The following is a 23,334-nucleotide window of genomic DNA, read 5'->3' as shown; positions in this document are numbered from 1 at the left end:
TGTCAAAATGGCCTCATGTGAACTGAACTGAACGTCGTAGCCTATGCACTTTGGTTTAATTTTGAGAGGGTCTTTTGGACGTGAATCGTCACAAGATGAGAGGAGGATCTGTTAGAAGACCGGTAAGGGGAAGAGGGTTCCCAAGAACTCGAGGTAGGGGAGGAAGAGGTAGAGGAAGAGGGCGAGGGGATGATTTTTATCGTCAGAACCAACAACGCTCACAACAACCGGGGGAGCCCCATGGCCATACTGGCGGCAGGCGTGATTCTCCTCCACACAGTCACAGATTTGGTAGCGGCGGTAGAGGGCAAGGTAGAGGCTCGCGGGTAATGACGGATCCTCGACTGAGAGCCGACGCCGAACGTGGGCCTGGGGCTGGGCCTAGTCTGTACAGTGACAGACACCTGTCGGCGGTGCTAGATCCACGCAATGACCGAGGTCGAGGATGTGGTATGGATGACATTGACATGAGAAGCATAGGGCATGGCGAAAGAGGAGGTATGGGTGAAAGGCATTATTCTGACACTGCAATGCAAGAGGTCATGTCTACCCGAGATTTCGGTCAGGGACAGAGGGACTTTGATCGAGGGAAAGGTGCTTCGTTGCCAGAAAGTGCAAGAGGTAGCTTTGATGATTATGATCAGTTGAGTTTAAGAACCGAAAGATACGATCAAGATGCATATGATGAGTACAGGGATAGGGATAGGCCCAGTTCATTCTCTGCTGGAGAATTCAGATCTGCTAGATCCGATTACAAGGACTATGATGACCGAAAATGGGAACACAGTCGGGAGAGGGAAGGGAAAAGGTCCACAGATGAGAGTCCAGAATATTTTTCCACTAATTATCCCACTACTGAATATGATGACAATCCTTTTTATGACAGGGGAAGGGCTGACAATGAAAGGCAAGATTATGATAGACGTGAACGTAGTAGTAGGAGTCCAGTGCCTGTTGACAATTTTCAGGAAGATGAGTTTGAATATGATGACCAACATCAGGAAAGGATCAGTGAAAGAGATAGGGATCAACATGATGTTCTTGAAAGTTCTAGGAGTAGGAGTCGTGAAAAAAATTCTGGTCCTGGTGATTCTAGATATGACACAGAATTAGTCAGTCCTGACCACACTGATGGCAGTGATAGAGAGAGGATTCTTGAAAGGGAAGGGAACCAAGTGTGGCACCCTGGTGATGATTTTAGTTCAGGGCCTGGGAGGGAGGATTTTAGAGAGCCTCCCGTCGGGCATGACAGATTGCGAGAAGGTGCAGAAGGCGAGTCGAGAAGGGGAGAATCATCAAGAGAGCGTGAGTCACGTTCCAGGAGTTCATCCCTTCAGAAGGATCAGAATGCCCTTCAAAGCAGTAATCCCATGGAAAGTGTAGAATCTGATCCGATGCGACAGCGACGCCCATCACCACATCATCAAGATTCGTCTCGAGAGGTACTCTACTACTGTAAAAGTGGATATATTCGCGCGACTAATTTTTCGCGCTTGGCCCGGTAAGAAGAGTTTCGCGTGTTTTTAATTCCGCGGAATCAAGACATCACGCACAGGAACATATGGCAAGCAAAAATATTCATGTGCTTTTATTTTTGCACTAGTTTTTGGTTGCGCGAAATGCACAAAAATCACAACACCGCGAAAATTTCCACTTTTACAGTATTCGGTCACGTTTGGCCTCTGCCAACGATATTATTAAAATGCATGCTTGAGAAATTAAAAATCTGAGTGCTAATCGTTCAAATATATTGATCTGCAAAGTTGATAGATTAGAATGGTGAAATGAAATGTAGGACACAAGATGTGATGATAAGACATATCCATGGAAAGGATTATTTTGCCATGTATTGTAACTTTAAATCGCCACATTGAGATTTTTAACAAGAGAAAAGTATTGCACAATTTAAGATGTACATCTGTAGTGTAAACCATCATACATTTACATGTACCTAGATACAGTTTTACGTGTACATGCATTTGTTTTGTTGTCATATTCTTGTATTTAAAGTCTATTTATGGTACCCATATTTGCGTCAACTGTATTTCATTTTTACTGTATGTTTCAGTAATGTGTGGTTACTCTTCAAGAAAAAGAAAAATGATCGTGTTCAATGTGCAGTCAAACTCGGATACCTCGACGTCGGATAAGCCGAATATCACTTACCTCGGGGGCAAAATGAAAGTCTTGATTGTTCCTATGGAGTTTCCGTGTATTAAAATTTGTGTACCTCGAAAAAGATAACTTTGTACCTCGAAAAAGATTGGTTATCTTGAAGGGAAATATAATGTCCCGATCTTAATTAACTTATTGTTTTTCCCAGCATGTTGCTCGAATCGAAATTGCAAACATCACTCAGCATCTCCGATTAAGCGCGCATGGACAGCGAAGACATGTCACAAATCTTTTCACACTCGATTGTAAATATTCTGAGACCAGAACAATCGCGCGCCCAATTAAGAAATACCCAGTACACAGCTGACAAGAAAAATCCCCAACACCTACCTACACACCATATGCACATAGCACCCGTGCCAATGGAGTGCTTACGATAGCTCTACGCTCTGCCCCATCATCTTCTTTTCTTATGAACCACTGTGTTCTGATTTTTGATCGTGATAGTCATACTGTGCGCGTAGATTTCTTAACCGTCATGGCGCACCTGCTTACGTGTTGACAGTTATATCTTTGGCAATAATCACGCTCCACTGTCAAAACATCAATCTCCTGCGTAGTGCCTTTTTTAAACTCTTTTTTTTTTTGCCTTTCACGAAGTTTGTTTCATTTATTCTTCCCCGAGAACGCAAGCACTGAAACTTGTTTTTTCCAGCAATGCGATTATGAAAATAGTGTGGTATATGATCTGGAAGTATAGGCCGATCATAATGAAGAATAGAATAGACGGGGCTCCACACTAACTTTTATCGGGCCACCAATATCATTGATTTTTATTTTTTGGTGGTCGAAAGTAAAATCTGGTGACACACCCCCCCAAAAAAATCTCGAAAAACATTAGAAAAACTAAATCAGTCCCACTATACATAGAAAAATTAATATTAAGCATTATTGAAGTGATACAGATGCCCATGTCTAAAACAAATGAATAGAAAATTCAATCATGTTATTCTGTGTTTTGAGATTTGGCAAATAGGCGTAGAGATTATTATAAAAGTTGATGCCTAGATATATTTAGGAGGTCAAAACTTACGTTTGAAATTAGAAAATGGGAGCATTTGCTGACATTTGTTGGCATTGTTTTAGCATTGTAAAAAGCCAAAAGATACCGGTATTCATTTTTAAATGTAAGCAAACAACTGACATTCATTTTAGAATCTTACGGAACTGAATGCTATCCTAATCCATTTCCAAACGTGAAAGCAAACATCCGCTATTTATTTTAGCATCTTACTGAGCGGATTAATACCGTCAATCATTTCCAAATGTAAAACCAACAATCTGTTATTTATTTTTGCATCGTACGGAGCAGAATATTACCGTTACTAATTTCAAACATCTGACATTTATTTTATTATCGTACGGAGCCGAATGTTACTGCTGTCCACTTCAGAAAGTGAATGAATCATCTGACAATTGTTTTATCATCGCACGGAGCTGAATGTTACTGTTTTTCATTTTTGAACGTCAAGGAAGACATCAGACATTTATTTTACCATCAAACGTAGCTGAATGTTACTGATATACATTTCGAAATGTAATAGCAAATATCCAACATTTTTCTAGCATCGTATGGGGCAGAATGTTACTGCTATTCACTTCCAAACATGCCAAATGTAAAAGCAATTATTTGACATGTATTTTAGCATCTTCCGGAGCTGAATGTTATTGACATTTACTTTCGAACGTAAAAGCACACATTCGGCATTTATTTTATTATCGTACGGAGTTGAATATTATTGTTATTCATTTCAGAACATCAAAGCAAACATTCGACATTTATTTTAGCATCTTCCGGAGCTAAATGTCATTGCAATTTACTTTCAAACGTAAAAGCAAACATCCAGCATTTATTTTATCATCGTAAGGAGTTGAATATTATTGTTACTCATTTCCAAACATCAAAGCAAACATCAAACATTAATTTTACCATTGAATGCAGCTGAATGTTACTGTTATTCATTTCGAAATTTAAAAGCAAACATCAGACAGTTATTTTAGCATCGTATGGAGCAGAATATTACTGCTATTCACTTTCGAACATAAAAGCGATCATCTGACATCTATTTTAGCATCTTCCGGAGCCGAATGTTATTGCTATTTCCTTTTGAAAGTATAAGGAAACATCCGACATTTATTTAACCATCGTACGGAGTTGAATGTTATTGTTTTTCATTTCCGAACGTCAAAGCAAATATTCGACATTTATTTCAGTGTCTTCCGGAGCTGAATGTTATCCTCATTCATTTCGGAACGCAAAATCAAATATCTGACATTAGTTTTAGCACCATACGGAGCTGAGTCTTATCGTTATTCATTTCCAAAAGTGTGAGCAAACATCCGACATTTATTTTAGTATCATACCAAGTCGAATATTACCGTTATTCATTTCCACAATTAAAAGCAAACATCTGACATTTATTTTAGCATCTTACGGAGCTGATTGTTACCGCTGTTCATTTTCAAAAGTAAAGGCAAACATCCGACTTTTTTTTTTTTTTTTTTGGTGGCGCGATCGGGCCACCAAAATCTTTATTTCTGAAATTTTGATTTCAATTCCAATTTTCATTCAATTCATTCATATAAAAGTCGATTCAATTCCAATTGACAAGCATGCAAACAATCAGTAGGCACTATAACAGATACCATGTTGAACATCGATAAACGTCGGATAAGTCGAAGAAAACTCGACGTATGCATACCTCGAAGTTCGCTTATGTCGAACCATTTTCTTCAGTCCCGACGAATTCAAGGTATCCGAGGTTGACTGTATTTCTATTTCACATGAGAGTACATCTGTACTACCACACACAAAAAAACAAAAACACTTAGATTTTGTGTGCAGTTATATGAAATGCCTTTTGCAATGTGAGATAATGCACAACACTTGCAAGTTGGCCCTTAAATTGTGTGTAATAAAACTCACAGGAGCCTGGGAATCCTAGTCAGCTGGAGCCGAAGACTTCCCTAGTGATAACGGTCACGAATGACCAGTGCCTTGGCCAGCAGGACCCAGGCCCAGCATCAGCCATGGACCGCTTGGGTCCTCCTGTCACCAATGCACCTAGTGCTGCTGAACGCCTGGGACCACCTGTGACATCTCAGCAGGGTGCGAATCCCACACCAGCCCCTGTCCCACATCATAGAAGGAAGAGGCAAAACCCTGTGGCTGATGAGGATTTCGACTTATATGCTGACATTCCACCACCCGAGAATCAGAGTGAACAGTGAGTACCACCCCCTCCCCCCCCCCCCCCCAACATAAAGATATGACAATATGGTCAAAGTTAAGAAATGTATCATTAAATCTTTTTCACATTAGTCATACTCCTGTAATTGAGCATTATATGTGTACATACAATGTAGTATCATAGCTATTTTTAAGAATGGTCTAGTGAAAAGCGGTAGCATATTGACTTGAGTTAGATTTGTTAGATTAAACACATATTAGTGCAGTCATGATATTTGCTGCATCAAGGACATGATTACAACAGCCTGTAACAATGACATTTGTGTGGAAGCTTTTATTAACAGTTTCACTCTAATCATTCCAGGAAATCATTGCATTTCCAGTGTAGATATTCATGTAATATAAATGGTGAGATTTAAGTGCAAATGGATTACATTTCATGTGGGTATTTCATTGTGTTTGGCCTAGAGTCTATGTTGAATCCTGTGGAGTACAACTGAGTTACACTCCAGATGATATGTTTGTTCTGATTAAAAAAACCCAAAAAACCCACATAATTATACATCAAGATTACATGTATGTACAGATTGTTCTTCACTATTTTGCACACATTGCTTAAACACACATACTAATTCTCTATGCCATACCTGGCCATATACTGTGAATGTATTATCGCAAATGAATGACCTTATCAGACAATTTCACAAGTGGTTGAATTTGTGATGGTAATATTCCTTTCCAGGGAGACAAGTTTTTCTCCCGTTTAAGTGGTGCTCCCGCTTAAGCTGTGACTGATATTCGCCTGTGCAAAGCACACAACATGAAGCCCAGTATATGGGCATTACACTAAACCATGCACAGTTAATCAGTCCCGCTGATAACCACAGCAGCAAGTACGCATGCGCTACGACACATAGACACAAAACGGCGATGAGAATAGGCACAGCAGTCTCATAATTTTGGCAAATGCATCATCGCTATCGAAACAACCTTCCCTCATTTTGATCCACAAAATAACCTGTTTTTAAGAGTTCAAAGCACATGTGCATAAAGTCAAGATTCCTCAGCACCCTATTGATACATAAAAAGAGCCAGCTATGCTAACTTCCAAACACTGTTATAGCATGTTTACAACATGCACATTACAACAACACTGGTTGCGATGATCATATGAACACATTCATATCATGCCCCCTCGTTATGCTGACACACACACACACACACACACTGCAAGCATACTTTGCACAAACAGGGAGAGTACCGGTATGAGCCGCACGCGGGGAGGATGACTCTCTGTATCACGCATACTGAAGGGGTGATACAGTGTAAGTGCACGAGTAGGAGCTGACGACGCTTGATAAGATGACCGCCTCTGCGCTACATCTCACTGCCTTAGAACAGCAAATGTTTAGACTGCAGTTGGCATAATCTATGGAACTGGTTAGAAAATAATCCTTCTTGTGAGGAAATGAAATCCCTTCAATTATTTCTAAGGATTTACATATTATTTTTAGAAATAAATGACAAAGAATGAAAGTGTTTCAGCCAGATTTGCCCTGATTTAGCGGTTCATGGTTCTGATTAAGTAGTTAAGATAACACGTGAAAAATTTGTTACATCAAGTTGTTTTTTTGTTGTTGTTGTTTTTTTTTTTGCATTTAACTGGGTTCTCGCTAAAGCGATTCATGATTAATGGTTAAGCACTGTACACTCAAACTCTGGTAGGGATGTTATACAAATATACCAGGCTTGAGAGGCTCTGGTTGAAACTGCATGAGGTGACTTCAATAGTACTAACTGGTATTTTCTGAGGGGTGCAGCCCCGAAGAAAATGGTGTTATTGAAGTCACCAAATGCACATAGTTTCAACTGGTGCCTGGAACAATGCCCTGGTACATTTGTTTTATATCCCTCCCAATGATTAATTGGCTGGAGGTATTCTGTAATTTACCCTTTACAGCATCCTCCTTGCTTTACTCTTTTCGACAAGTCATTCACAGTCAGTCATGCTTGGGGAGGCCAGCGCGTACACATGTTTTATCAAGAGACAACTGCGCACTCAGCCGCTAAGTACTCTACACTGTACATTAGTAGACATGCATGTCATCTCCAAACTCAGTAAGTGCTACCACTGAGCACGCACACGGTATGTACACCAGAGATCACCAGTGTGATATAATTTTTAGTAAGACTCTGATGGAACAAAGATTTTCATGGTAGAAATGTGTTTTGTCACTTTCAGTCCTCTCAACCAATCACAGGACAAGAAATAATTTGCGAGGGATATAAAAAGTGTTATACTTCACCTCTATCAAGGTAATATCTGCATACTGGTGGTAGTATTCCACACACTTTCCGCTACATATGCAATTAGTTTATAGTTGTACACATAAGCACTCATACTCATTGGAACATGTACCTATCATCCTCTAGAACGTGTTTGTAGTTCTGTCAGCATCACTGATTTAATGCATAGTGAAGGGCACAATATCCGTTGCTAACTCGTGGACAACATACATTCACAGTTGTAATTGCATAACTTCAAGCAACGCCTGTTCATGTTTTCTTGCGTGCACTTCAGGTACTGGATACGCAGAATCATGATATTGTGAAAGCTTGACTTCAGCCATTCTACAGGCCGAGCAATATGTGTAGTCAAATTGTAACCTCACCAACTATGGAATGAAATGGAGGCATGAGTTCTTCCTTACTGCTGCATAACCTGTTACCCTCAAAGTACAGCATGTTAGGCAGTGAGTCCCTGCATTACGTGCCAAATTGCAGTCATATACAATGTTGGACAGAATTTGACCCCTTAAACCGTTGAGGACAAGTCCCGAGAATACTCGGGCAGTTGTCTATGGGAAATGCATGTTATAGCAAAATCAGTCCATCCTCAACAGATTAAGAGTGCAAAGGTGAGTAGTTGTAGAAGAAAATCACATATTGTAAGTATTCTTTTAAAGTGACTAAAGACATGGACGCCAAAGTTACTGCAGCGGCAGTCACTATTGAAATAGCCAGGCAACAATGAGACAGCTGCCATCATGTACACTTTTGCTACAACATTGAAAATTATTGTTACCGATACTTCAAATTTTCACAATCTTACAGATCATGAACTGGACTCTAATCCCCTACCCTACCCCCACACACAAATAAAGACCATTAATGTGACACCTAGAATGTGTGGCACCTTTCTGAAATCCATTTTAATATCTCAGTCTCCCATGAAGAATGAGATATTTATCTTTAGTGTTAATTCTGCTTTCAGGATGAACATCAGTGAGCCCAAGGAAGCCCTTGTCATCACCTTCCAGACAAAACGAGACAACCCAGAAGACGATGACCAGAGGCCATCAGGTCCATCCCAACCCAGAGATAACTCAGAAGTTCAAGAGCAGTCAAATGTGACGAAGGCTGAGGTACATGAACCCCAAGCCCAAAGCTCTGGTGGCCTTGATGATGTCTCCCCATCCTCGGAGCCAGATCAGGATAGCAAGGAACCAGCTGTTTCAGTAGTCACCATTCCAAAATCGAAGTGGGAGAGTGACGAAGAGAGTTCAGACAAACACATAGTACTCCTACCTAAACCTCTACCACCTGAGCCCAAAGTGGAACCCGTTAAGCCTGTCAAAAAGCGTGACCCATCATTGCATGTTGGTCAAATAGTTAAGGATATTAGGTACAATAATCCTGCAACAGCAAGGAAAAGCTTGGAAGCTCTTTCCAGTAGTACAGAAAAAGCTACACCAAGGGAAGATCAACCTGATGCAAAAGAGGACCAAAAAAGTGAAAGCAGGAAGCAAAAGGAGGAGAGAAAGAAAAAGAGCAAGGATAGAGATAGAGACAGAGATAGAGATAGAGATAGAGATAGAGGTAGAGATAGAGATAGACACAGAGACAGGCGTAGTAGGAGCAGAGATCGTAGTGAGAAAAGGCACAGGCATGAACATAGGAGAGAAGATAGAAGACGAAGATCAGGTTCGAGGTCAAGGTCAGATAGCAGAGAACGTCATAGGAGAAGGTCTTCTCCACACACATTTGGTAGGGGTAGGTTCATTATACGTGGTAGAGGGCGAGGGTATCATGATAAGTACCACTATACCAGAGGTGGTAGAGGTAACAGGGGTAGGAAATACTGGCCCACTGACAGAAGGCGAGGTAGGTCTCGATCACGCTCCCGCTCAAGGTCTAGGGAAAGGCGCTACTCTCGACACAAAAGGCAAAGAAGTCGGGAATCTAGTTATTCATCTCGCAGCAGTAGGTCAAGCTCTAGGAGTTCCTCAAGATCTTCGTCTAGGTCAAGATCTAGATCTAGTTCATACTCTAGATCAAGTTTCAGCTCCAGCAGCAGAAGTAGGAGTCAGTCAAAGGAAAAGGACTCTAAATCTGCGGGAAAAGGAGACAAGATCTCTAAACCTGAGGAGAGTGCATCTGATCGAAAAGTTGCTGAAGGAGGCATTGATGTAAAGGATACTAAAGAAGCCAGACAAGATAGAGCCATTAAAGATGATATACCGGATAATGTTAAGCAAACAGAGGATGCTGCATCAAGAGAAGTTGATGTTTTTACCGGTGAATTGATGCCAAAGCCAAGCACCCCATCCCAGGAAGAGGTCAAAGATGCCAATCTAGGTGAACCAGCAAAACCATCTGTTTTTGCTAAGGGAGGTGGACTTAACGATCCTCTTGGCTTAAAGCAGTTAACAAAGCCAATGAAAAGCAAGGTTTACAGTGGTCCTATACTTGACATGCCTCCTCTCACAGTTACAGCAACATCAGAACCTGCTGTAAAGCCAAATTTGCTGCCTGTTCCTACAGCCAAACCTTTAAAATCAATCCTGAAGAAAAAGGGGATAGCACCACCTGTCTCGCAGGAGCAAGCAACTCCAGTTTCCATTCCTTCAGAGACAGCCCGTGGAGACGTCGCCAAAGATGTTGGTCCAGATTTGACACAGTTGACATCGCTTTTATCAACTTTGGCCCCTCAAAGCAGTCAACCAATTTCTCAGTCAGTGGCATCTCTGCTCACTGCAGTGAGTGCTGCTCAGCAACAGCAACAGCAGCCACAGTATTTACTTCAGCAACAAATGCAGCAGCAACAGCAGCAACAACCACAACAGAGTGCAGGTTTCTTTGGTGCACAAGGTGACATGGGGATTCCTGGTTTAGGAGGTGATAGTACAGTTGCATCAACTGCATCAGACACATTCTCACTGCTTGGAACTCTTGGTGGAAATCAGCACTCTCTTCCAGGATTTGCAGGCATTCCATCTGCAGCAGGAGGTACCTTTGGCAGTTCAGTTGATGGGTTTGGTGCAGCATCATCAACAAATGTAGGAATGATTCCTGGACTTGGAAATCAAGCAGCTGACACATTTCCACCAGCTTCACAATCCACCAATAATACTTTGTCTGCAATTCTTCAGCAGTCTGGGGTCAAGCTCACACCAGAGCTGTCGGCTGTACTAGCTGGAACCCAACAATCACAACAACTACCCCAGCTGCAGCAGCAGCAACTGCCACAAAGTAATCCTCTTTCAGGATTGTTTGGAGCTCAAACCTTGCAAAGCGGGCTTGGATTTCAACGCAGTCAGGAAATACCATTTCTGTCAGAGCCACAACCTGGACAAGTGAATGCGCTGGAAGAGGAAGACCAGTTCTTATATGGTGAGACAAAGCCTGCACAAAGCCAGGTGGGCTATGATCAGATGCCTTCAGCAGCTCAGCAACCATTTGCCGCAAGTCAGGCTCAGCAAGGACATACTTCATTCCCAGGTCAAGGGCAGTATGTAGAGCAAGTACCTGTTACATCTCAGGAAGAATATGTCCCAGAGACCAAATCTACAGGACAGCCACAACCGATGGATTCTACACAGATCCAAAATATTCTCACAGCTATTGGCTTTGACTTTGACATGGCCAAAAAAGTGGCAATAGAAAAGGAAAAAGGGATAAAGGCAGGGCAAGAGATAGTGCAGGAATCACAGAGTAAACATGCAACTGCTATCTCACAGTTCCTTGAAGTGCAAAGATCGGAAGCAGACACAAAAGCACAGAGCGCCTCTGACCCTCTTGTTTCTAGTGCTGATTACAAGTTAGAAGGCTTAAATCAAACTGCATCATTTCTTGTTACTGGATTACAAGTTCCTGCAACACCAGCTCCAGATGAGATGATTAAGCCTGGTAAGAAAAAGAAAAAGAAAGATAAAGGAGATGTGAAGAAAAAGAAGAAGGAAAAAGGTGGGGAAAAGATTAATACTGCAGCAGAGAAGTTGCCTAGGGAACAAGATAGCCACCTGCAATCTAAGAAAAGTGGAGATGTTACTCAGTATGTGGAAGGCAAAGGGTCCAAACCCAGAAGTGACGCTGGATATACAGACAAGGGTAAAAGAGGAGAGTTTGACAGGGAAGATGGTAAAAAATCTTACAGAACCTCCAAAGCAAGTTCAGGTAGCCCAGTTATGGAACCTGTAAGTGATGATGAATTAGATCACGAGGCATCACGCAAACGCTCACAGTATTCAGATCTGGCCAACATAAAGATAGAGGTTGCTCAGGAAACCATGTCCTCAGATACCAAACCAAATCGACGCATCGTTCTGCTGCCTCAAGGGCAAGATGAGCCGTATTCCTATGAAGGGAGCAGGCATACCACCAGAGAGGAATCCACCAAGATGTGGCACGAGCCACAAGAACACCGGTATGAAGAGGAATACTTCGGCCAGCGGGAATGGGAAACCAGAGAAAGAAAGCGCATTGAAGAGGAAATCCGCTCTGAATACCAGGAGCGGATGCTGAAAGAAAAAGAAAAGCGCCGCCATGAGATGCTGAAAAAGGAGCAGGAATGGCTTATGAGGGAGGTAGCCCTGAAGACCATGGAAGAAAAGATCAGAAGGGAGGAGGAGAAACTGCAGAGAGAGAAGGAATTTAGGAGAAGAGAAGAGCAGAGGAAGGAAGAGGAACGAATGTACAAATTTAAAAAAGAGGAGGAGGAGCGCCAGTACAGACTGAGAAAAGAGAAGGAAGAGTACCAGAGGCAGCTCAATGTCCTCGAGAAAGAGCTGTCAATATTGAGAAAGCAGCAGGGTGAGCTGATGAGACGCAAGCAGCACCAGAAGGATGGCCACAAAGATCCTCTGTTGGTGAAGAATAACAGGCTCCAAGAGGAGATTGTTGAGGAGATTCGGTCACTGAGAAAGGCTTACAGCACCCGGACACTGGAAGACCGGGGAGAAATGGAGAGGCGAAGCTTGTCCACAGAGAGATCTGGCAGTAGTAGGGACGAGAGAGACCGTGACAGAAACAGAGACAGGGACAGGGAGAAAGGGAAGGTAAGATTTCAAACTGCAACAACAACAGCATAACTTTCCTTCGTGGATCCTTCTCCAACTCTGATAAACATTTATCACATTTACCATTATGATTCTGAAGATTATATCAGAGATTTTATTTAATGGTGAGCGCTGCCTTGCATAGTTTTTGTTTTATACTTGCTATTGAAGAAAGAGTATTGTGCTCTATTGAATGACGCACCCACACACACTTACACATAAAACAGTTGTACTGGTCAATGGATTTAAATTCTAGTTGTGAAGCAGAAGGATGGTGTAATGCAAGGGTGAAAAGATATTATGCCCATTTCCATACCAAAGAAATACTTATGAGGGTTTGTGAATCAAATTATGTTTGTATGCATGGACCAGGATAAAGAATTTTATTTTATTTGTTTGTTTGTTTTTTTTTTTTTTATAATCATCGACCACTATGGTGATCTTATGAAGGAAAAGTCTTGATTGTTATTTTGTGTACCAAATTGTTTTTCATTCAATCAGTTTCATAACATAACCAATGAATGTTTGTTCTTCATCTGTCAAGAAGCTAGTACAACGAAGACTTATGAGAAGTGCTGGCTGGTGGATATGAAACAAGGTAATAAGGTGATCTTGCCAACCAAGTGCCGAAGTTGTGACACATCACAGGTAATGACTGAAGAATAGACTTTGTTGGCTTGGATGTATTGATTTGTAAGGATGTAGGATCACCCTGCTTTGGAGTATGTGTTTGGGAATTAAAAGCTCATCTTTGTTTTTCTCATTAAAAAAGAAGAACTTTGCTTAAGAAAGATAGACTGTTGGCATATATCCAAATTGCGAGTCTGGCTGCTAGGCATGGAATTTTTCCTTTCATCGCTAAGGAACAAGGCGCTAATGTCAGCCTTGTGCATGTGTCTGACAGGCAAAACACTTCACATTCTTTTGGAAAGGAAAAGCAATCTTCACAAACATAATTCAGACATGTAAACATTCTCCTAAAATTGGGGTGATCCTCAGATCAGACTTACCGTGTTTCAGTTCAACCATTTCTTCATACTTCCAGTCACCAAACAAGCTTTTTTTCTTTTCTTATTTCTCCCCTCACCCCTCCCCCAATGTTGATCGCGTCCCAATGCGTGCAGGCCTCAACTTCACAGAGCAAGCGAGAATCAGTGGAAGAGCGCCCGGAGAGCAAGGCACGCTTTCAGTTTGCGTACTTTGACAACGGCGACCACTGGTGTAGGACATGCCAGAAGTCCTTTCCCAATCTCAACGAGTTTTTTATTCACCTGCACTCAAAGAAGCATGTGAAGGTATGGAGCAAAAAAAAACAACAAAAAAAAAGTAAATAAGTAAAATAACAATTAAAAAAAAGTAAGTCAAAAAAGACTGCACAATGGATGCTTGTGTGCCTGACTCTGTATGTTGGTGTCTGGTCACTTGAAGTCGGTGATCTCAGAGTGGAGAGAGAGAGAAAATCCCATTGTGGAGGGTTTGTCTTCTAGTTTTATGTGTGAGAATACCTTTAATTTGCATGATAATGGAACTGAAGGAAGTCTTTCAGTGAAATGCTACAGCACGTTAAAGTTGACGTAGAGTAAAGCCAATAAACAAAGCCGGTCAAGTTCCAGAAAAAATTGACGTTCGTGCGAGTCGTGGAATTTTAAGGCATGACATGTTTTTCAACGACAGTGATTTATCAGTCACAATCAGATGTGGAAATTTGATGTGGTGACAGTGCCATCATCCCACAACTCTTTCATTGGTTTGTGCATGAAAAATATCTAAGAGTCCACCATAGCAACTACACCCTGTCCCTTTGTAAAGTCCTCATTGCTAAATTTATGAACACGTACTGAAAGAGTAATTGATGCAAAGTATGTGATACAGTGCACTCCCGTTATAACGAACACGGTTACAACGAAATTCCGGTTATAACGAAGTAAAAATTTGGGCTGCAATGTCATCCACTCTATGTATTTCTATTGTTTATTTGTTCGGTTATAACGAAATTCCGATATAACGAAAGAAAACTGCCGGTCCCGAGGACTTCGTTATAACGGGAGTCCACTGTATATTCTTTTTATTTGTAGAGGAATTTCTTTGCAAGTCAGTGGGAGACATATCTAAGGCAGCAACATCATCTCATCTCATTGTGATCGATATCACTGTTCCATGAAGACACATGAAACTTTGAAATTCCTGGACTTTCTTATATAATGACCAGTTCTGATGAATCAGAAAATTCATATATTTAACTTTTATCTATGTTTAGCAAAGTCACCTTGAACATAGATTGACAAGTGACCTTGCGAGCTTGATCCCTTATAATTTGTCCAATCTAAACACCAGTTACGCTTCTGAGTAATGCATACTTGAGTTTCCATTTATGTTTTCCTTCTTGCATCACTGGGCCGGCCTTACATCCTTGAAACATGATATACTTAGCCTTTAGTTTCAGGGATACACTTTGTACGTAGTACATGACACATAGCTAGTTCATCATCGAGATAATATGTCAAGTGAGTTTTATAAATATTATCATAGTTTATAGAAAATCATAGAGTTCACAGTCACCAAAATTTTTCTCTCATAGATGATAGGTTTCTTCACGTTGTCAGCAATTTTCAGAAATAGATGACATAACAAAGTGGAATATCTTTTTTGGTAATGTACCAGTAGAACTGGGACAAAAATTTAATCCCTGCAGTAGTTAATAATATTTTTCGGTCACCCGCACTCAGGCAATCGTAATAGTGACATTAAATATGTTGGAACAATGCTGTGTATGCCTGGATGTCATTTACATTTATGTTGAGCTGGACTTGTGCTGTAGACTATTCCTTAAGCATAGAAATCATTCTTGCTTAGCACAGGTCGTGTGGTGCATCATTTGTGAAAATAATACCGTATATCTAAAGAGCAACATGAGTATACTATGGAGTACTTACAAATAGCTAGTCTTGTCATGGATGTAGCTCTCAGTATGTCGAGAGTTTTACTGTCTTTACTGTGCATGGTCTAGATTTAGTGTCAAGTATCAAATGCATCTGCCCCCCACCCTCGGAGGAAAAACGAGAGTTCACCCAGATACTTGTAGGCAACACATTGCATCAATCAGTTGTGTTGTGGTATGTACTTTTCTGTATGATATTTATGTTCCTGATGTTCACACTTCCTGAGCCAGGCAGAATGACATGCAAGCAGAACCATTCATGTAAACCTACTTTTATGTGACAATGCGAAAGGTCTTCAACAGGTGCAGAATTTGATAACATGCTGTCATTGCAGTGTTCACCATTTGTTGTTGGTGGTGGAAATTGTCTTTATTAAGTGTTTAAGGGGGCCTTGGAAGGGGTATCCATCTTAAAAGCTTGTATTTGGAGAGATCATTTGGAGAGATCAGGAAGTTTTGCATTCAATGATGATGAACTCTGGACTGTTTTCTGTAAAGGATCTTTATGTATTTAGGTCAGTCTGTCCAAAAAGCTGCATTTGTTTAGTACTCGGCTCAGATACATCCTTCAGTAATAAGTGGTTATTTATGATGAGATTGTTGGAAGATGTGAAGTCAGAGGAGCACAAATTAACTGTACTCAAGTAGTCAATGAAACGAACCTTTTTTGTAGCAGAGAAAATCTGTGAAATTGGCCAATTAGGACAGTCCACATTACAAGTTGAACTTTTGTGGGTTGTGAGCCAAAAGTTGTCCCCATGTGGATTGATTTGCATCGTTTAAAAGTGATGCCTTCCCATCCTTTCTGTCTTTCAGCAAATGGATCCAATGGACCGACCATGGATGCCTAGTGATCTCAAATCCGGCAAGGAAGGTTCCACGGAGGGCATGATTCAAGCCCCTGTGAAAGGTGATGCACTCCATATCTAGAATGAAGGAAGATTCAGTTCGTTGGCTACTTCAATCCTTCCATCAAATTGTGTTTTATGTTAATTTGTAAGAAGCAATTATCTCCAATTCGTAGCACAAATATGTACTAGTATTCTATCTTGGCACATTTCAGAGAGCACATTGTGTTGGAGACATCATATTGGATTTTTAATATCTTGGCATGCATCACATATCTTGAAGATGTGGTAACTCAAACTGCTGGTAAGTTCTCCATTTCTGATGGCATCACCCTTATGTTGCTTATCCTCTTCCAGAAAACGGAAGATGACCACAAGATACTTTAGGTAGTTTTTACCAAATCCTTCTCCCATAAAGAAGAGTGTGAGAAAATGAGCTTTGAGTGCTCATTGTGTTTCACACTGTCAATGTGACTAAACTGGCATGTACCATTTTGCTGTTGCTTTCATCCAGGTGGAGAGTTTATGATGCCAGTGAATGGGTTCTACTGTCGTCTTTGCAAGGAGTTTTACGGCGATGGTGTGTGTGGGACTGAGCACATGAAGAGCCCAAGTCACAACTTGGCGTACCACGTAGGTTTATGTCTTTTGTACCACTTAAGATGGGGCAACAAAGTGGATGCGTGAACAGAATATTAGTGCTAAATGCTTTGCATCATGTCAGAGCACATATGCACTGGAATATATATAAGTGTTTATTGTTTTTAATTTCTACAAATGAACAAGGGAGAGAAATTTTTATTCCAAATAGGTGAAGTGAGATTTCTAGGTGCATTTCTTTTCCCTGTTTCTTTGGTTTCAAGGAGTGTGTGTTGAAATATTTTTTATTATTATTATTTTTTTTTTACTTTAAACCAACTGATATGGTCTGCGTGGTTTATGTTTTGCTGTTCAAGTTTGTTTATGTTCATGAATATGAGTAACTTAGAAAATGCAGCTCCTTTAACTCTTAGGGAAATCATTTCTTGGTTCTTCACATTTCAGAAATTTGTTGACGAACACAAACAGTATGAAAAGCAGCTTGACCTGGAAAAACTAGCATCCCTTAACTCCCAGGAGAGTGGTCCTGGCAAAGACAAGGAGGAAGAGGGGGACAAAGGGACCAAGAGAAAAGCTGAAGACAGTGGTGATGTGCAGGATTTGGCTAAGCACCTCAAAAAGGAATCTTCAGATGTGAAGGTTACAAGGAAGCAGAAGGATGGTTTTGGGACATTCGAGTTCACAAGGGAGAAGGCTACAGAGGCTGTTGTAAAGGGGACTACCGACACAACGCCGCCACCACCCCTTGAGCTCAGGAAGGATGCAGGTAGTGGCAACACTGATACTGCTGCACCTGCAAAGAAGGATGCCAACAAACTGAGCATCAAGCTGAGCAGCGCCAAGCGCCTGATCCCGACAGCTCTGCTCCGCGGGAAGAACGCTCAAGCATCTTCAGCCACCCCCGCCACAACAGCCGCGCCATCACCATCGACCACTGTCACCACACCGCCCGCGACTGAGGCGCCCGTACTCCGGAGCAGATCTGTGAGGTCGACAACCCTGGTCCAGCGGCAGATGCCAATGATTGGGAAGAGGCCAACACGCAAATTGAAGGAGCCTGAGGCTCCTCCGCCTTCGAATCTCGATGCATTCCTCCAGGGTGCCAGCGGGAAGGCATTGCCAGTTATCAGTGATAAGTCGGAGGCAACAGAGATTGCTGGGAAGACAAAGCCGAAAAAAGTGGACAAGGAGGCTCCTGCAAAGTTTGTGTTAAAGGAAAGTGACATTGCCAGTGCCTTCCAAGGTAAGGAAGAAGAAAGTGAGGAAACTACCAAAGTAGCTGAAGGCCAGGAGGAACAATCGGATGAGGACGAGGAGGTGGAAGAGTTGCCGGCTGTACCAGGTAGTGAAGGTGCACAAGCAGACACCAGTAGTTTACCAGCTCCAATACCACCGCCACCACCTCTTGGGGAGTAAAAGCAAGTAAGCCTCATATTTTTGGGTGGGAGTATTTTTCCTTGTGTCTTCCTCTTTCACTCTCTTTCTCTCGAAGTCTGACTCTGACTCTACATTGGGATCGGCTCTACTTATGTCATTACACAGTTGTATCATTCTCAACAACATCTTCATTTGCTGTGCTGTAGTAGACAAGATCCCGCAAATCAAGTAGTGAAAATCTCAGTTTTGGCTAGCAAACACAAGTATTTAATTGTTGTTTTCTCATTCAGAAGCAGGTTTTGTTTCTATAGGGCACAGCGTACTGTAAGTTTAAAAGAAACCAATTGTATACTCCATGTTCATATTGGCTTTGAGAGAAGGGATAATACAGAACAAATAATAACATGATAGTCATGGATAATTGGGGTAAAGTCAAAGCAGTAGAGCCAAGAAAGTAAGATTATACAAACAAGCAAAGACTTTAGTATAAAGCTGTATGAGAATGTGAGGCAGGTATTTAAAAATGTATTAGGAGATATATGTTATTCATGTTGCTAAGTCACAAAATATAAAAATACAATGAATGCTACCTTTAGAAAAGACAAAATATTGTACATAAAAAGAAGGCAAACATCATGCCCAATGCTTGCCTTCAAGTATAGAATTTTAAAATAACACAGGTGTCAGTAAAATAGTTGTACAGGGCTATAAGGAGGTCATCGTATCCAGCTAAGGCAAGCCTATTCGAATAATGATAAGATGTGTAATTGTAAATGTTGATTTATTTTACACATTGCAGCATTCTTCAACTGTCCCCGTTGCAAACATTCTGCAGGTGTGAACCACTTCCTTTTTCCTTTAAGTGCTCAGAGCCACCTATTCATGAGAATGGTGAAATCAACCAAAACTTTTAATTGAAATAGCCTTACCATGAATTTGGTTTTGTTTTTGATGGGATAATGATTTACATGTATTGTCCAGACATTATTGAGTCATCTCAAATATTTCTCTCTCTTTTTTTTTTTTTTTTTATTTATGCATAATTTCAGATGACATAAGGTGATGGACTGGCTCAAGGGAGACATCAACAGAGAAACTAAGACACTTCGGAACAGCAACATCCCAATATGGGATATTTGATATTTTTACCCAGAGCTCACTTACATTCTGTTTGCCCAGGTCATGACACTGTACAGAAAACATTTCATTATTCTTTACATAATGTTAATATAACCAAGTGACTGTATGATGAGATTCACCCCATGGCCTATTGTTGCTTTTGTGCTGTCTGGAGCACTTCCTGCCAAAGTTGAAAGAGGTTCGTAAGTCACTATGAACCATCAACTGATTCACGTTACACATATGATGGTTAACAGCTCCTCAACTTGTATTGGAACTCAACGGCTGGTATAAGTGTTTTAGGGTATTAGTGTAGAATTTACAGCATTTTGAAATTCACAGAAATATTAAAGGTCAGTTAAGGAAATTCATTGAGAATTTTGTTCCTCAGAATTTCTCATAAAACAAAAATTGCATTTTTTTACATTTTACATTTTGAAATTCACAGAAATATTAAAGGTCAGTTAAGCAAATTTGTGAAGAACTTTGTTCCTCTGAATTTCTCATAAAACAAAAATTGCAGATTCTTAGATTTTTTTTTTTTTTAAAGCCAACAGATACACTGGCTGAATTTAGCTGTTAGTTGCATTGTATGTTGTGTAATGTTATATTCCCTCCCCTCTATCTGTGGCTCTTTTAAAGAAAAAGTGCTGTTGATATATTGATTAAGGATACTGTAAAAACAGAAATTTTCGCATACAAGAAACTCACGAATTTTGCGAAGAGCCAAGATTTGTGAAAGAAAAGTGCATGCGAAATGTTGTATCTACACAATGCATTGAATGTCAATGGCAATTTGCCAAAGTTTCAAGCATTTTCGCGTATCTAGTTTCTTTTAATTATCAGCTGCTGAAATCATGACAAGACCAAAGTTATTGTATCTTGCCTGCATTGAAAAGGTTCCTCCTCTGGATTGTAAGATGTGAATACACTGTGTATAGTTCTCTCTACTGGAGAACTTGTGTACATTTTCTGCTGCACAGCATTTGTTCAGCAGATGCACCTTCTTCTTTTTTTCTTTTTCTTTTTTTTTTTTCTTTCTTTTAGTGCTAGCACTACACTTGTACCAGGATATTTGTGGAAGAAGAAAAAGAGTTGTGATTTTTGGATATGCATTGAAAACATGATGTTAATGCTGGCAGTGGGTTTGCTCTTGAGCGTGGTTTCAGCCGATACTCCACATCCGTGTGTTGCTGGTATATAACACGGAATCATCGGAGAAGAGTATATGCATTGGCAATATCACAGGAAAGAGAGAAATCTGTGCTGTTGAATTCTGCAGTGGATGACTGAGAAGCGCTCTGGATAGTTTGTTCACTGCATAGCCTGGGTCACCACCTCTGAGATGTTTGAGCTGACTTGTGACCTCTAGTGGAGGTGGCCAAGTATGTTTAACCCGTTTAAGACTAGTCCCGAGTATACTCGGGCAGGTGTCTATGGGAAATGCGTGTTGAAGCAAAATCAGCACGTCCTCAACGAGTTAACTAATGAGCTGTGCAGGAAGTCGCAATGGACACCAATTCTGATGTATCCTGGTGCAGTGAATTTTCAAGTGACTTAATGAAATATAAATTCTCTTTCAAAAGAAAGGAATTCAGCTGTGATTTAATGGCAACCAAGAAGACTGATAAAATGCATACACGTGAAAGCATAGTTTCTGTTGTCTTTTCACATTTCACTTTCTGTTTTAACTTGCCATCTTTGATTCCACGCTAAGATAGGATCTGTGCTACAGCCAGTCCAAGTGTTCACGGTTTTTCCATTTTACTGTAAATAGCAGTGTGCCCATGTTGAAATGTTAGTTCTAACAATTCTGTTCAGTGTTGAATCATCATGACTACTGTTATTGAGAAAATATTTGTGTTACATAAATTTTCTAGTATTTCGTGCTACAAACGAATTCCATAATCCGCAAAAATATCTTCACAATTTTCCCTGCACATTTTGAATGGGCTGAATTGTGCATTTTATCAGTGATGCCTCCCTAGTACAAGTGTGGATGTGTCCTAGTAAGTAACACAAATGTAGTATTCATTTTACTGCATGTATGTACCAGTATGCTAGTGGTTTCTGTGTAAGCTGTACATTCATGTGGATATGGATTGCACAGCCTATCAGTTTTCATGCAGGAAGTATTTTCTTTCTTGTCAATTGCATAAAAATACACAAGTAAGCAATTGCACAGTGCGAATTCAAGAACCCACAAATCGTTTTTGAGCCGCTCAGTGAAAAAAAAAAAAAAAAAAAGGAGAATCACACGAAAATATTGCTGTTTACAGTAATAAGTCACTACAGTAGACTCAGTTTCAGGCACTTGGAAGACATTTATGAATGAAGCATTTTTTAGGCTCTCCATTTTACATTGTATGTAATAAAAGTACATTTTTGTTATAATTTTGTAATCATGTGCTGTAAATATGCAGGTTTGTATTGCCAATGTTATTGCGTCTTGGTGCTTTGATTTGAGTTGTCTAGTTTGGGACTTCTGGGAAATATCGAGGGAAGGCACATCGTTGCATCATTCAAGGACCACATGCTTTGGGCGAGTCACAAGCATTGAGGAGACTACTGCTTGAAGACACGAGGGCTAAATATCATATTTTGCATGGACATATGACCTTATAGGAGAGAGCATTTGGCCACAGGGTCCTATAACATGACAAACTTTAATTTGTCTACCATTTGGACTACAGGCCCTGCTTTGTTATACTCAGTTTAGTGGAATGCTCATTGATACTATCAAGTCTCACTCTTGTGCAGTGTGGAGTTTGGAGAAGCTCTGCTTACTGCGCGGATGCATCGTTGGCATCCACAGTACGTGAGCATGACTGTTCCATTTCAAGTCTGCACATGCGGCCAGTTTGCCCTACTCACCGTTATGACGTGCCCTTATGTGACAAAAACAGGCACAAAAATTTGAAATTTACACTGATTCAACAAAAATAATCCTCGAAGCAACCCTGCATGTTGGCATTGGTCCGGTGGTCCAGGACCAGTAAAAATCACTGTTGGACCAGTAACTTTTTTAGGAATGGACCGGTAAAAAAATTGAAAAAATGGGTACTTGGTAATCTGACAGACAGGTCGGTCCAGTGGAAAAAAAAAAAAATGGTCTAGTGTGCAGCCCTGCTCGAAGCATAATTTCAGTATAAGAGTGAAAACTTGTGTGTGAGAGACATGTTGTGAGAGTGGTATTAGATGTACCTGGTAATCAACTAGGCTTTATACCAGACTGTGTCATTGTGTCGTCATACAGACCATTATCGTTAGCTGACCATTTACTCTGTCTTTGAGAGTACACTGTCATCTTCGCTTACCATGTGTATCATGTATAGTGTACCAACATTGTATGGTTTCCTTGAATGTACAGTGTATAACATTTCCATTTATGCTTCTTTATTATGCATATGATGTGTCTCATGCATTACATTAGTTGCTTAGCATGGGCAACAAATGGAAAATCAGAACTGAGAAATCAGTTGCACTGCTCCGAGTTATTTGGAACATGTAAATACATGTACATGCCATAGGAAGTTCACATGAAAAAAAAAAAAAAAAAAAATAGCAATACAATAGCATGTTACTCGAGGGTATGTCTTGGCATACTTGCTGCTTTGCATATCCGGTGTATATTTCTGGCATTCGATGCTCACACTGAGGAGAAAATAATTTGCTGGTTTATGGTCAAGATGTTAATAAATACTCATACATGTATTTACTAAGATTTTGTGCATACCTGTAGTAGATTGC

At 40.6% G+C, this 23,334-nt stretch overlaps 1 protein-coding gene across 1 annotated transcript; it reads left to right on the top strand.

The window, feature by feature from the left end:
• Positions 1-41: 41 nt before the first annotated feature.
• On the top strand, positions 42-20,443 carry LOC140233359 (uncharacterized). The gene is made up of 8 exons (XM_072313801.1): positions 42-1,442; positions 5,104-5,402; positions 8,640-12,702; positions 13,827-13,997; positions 16,457-16,550; positions 17,003-17,121; positions 17,533-18,510; positions 19,515-20,443. Exons 1-7 carry the CDS (start codon positions 96-98, stop codon positions 18,502-18,504), a joined length of 7,065 nt encoding a protein of 2,354 aa, XP_072169902.1. The 5' UTR covers positions 42-95; the 3' UTR covers positions 18,505-18,510; positions 19,515-20,443.
• The last annotated feature ends 2,891 nt before the right edge of the window (positions 20,444-23,334 follow it).

This window comes from Diadema setosum, chromosome 1 (assembly GCF_964275005.1).
Source record: "Diadema setosum chromosome 1, eeDiaSeto1, whole genome shotgun sequence".
NCBI lineage: Eukaryota > Metazoa > Echinodermata > Echinoidea > Diadematoida > Diadematidae > Diadema > Diadema setosum.
Note: the sequence above shows the minus strand (reverse complement) of the source record. Positions and strands in the feature narration are given on the sequence as shown.

Coding starts and splice junctions, on each gene's coding strand:
- LOC140233359 (XM_072313801.1), top strand. CDS start 96: ATGAGAGGAGGATCTGTTAGAAGACCGGTAAGGGGAAGAGGGTTCCCA. Junction 1,443..5,103: donor ATCAAGATTCGTCTCGAGAG/GTACTCTACTAC, acceptor TAAAACTCACAG/GAGCCTGGGAATCCTAGTCA. Junction 16,551..17,002: donor GATTCAAGCCCCTGTGAAAG/GTGATGCACTCC, acceptor GCTTTCATCCAG/GTGGAGAGTTTATGATGCCA.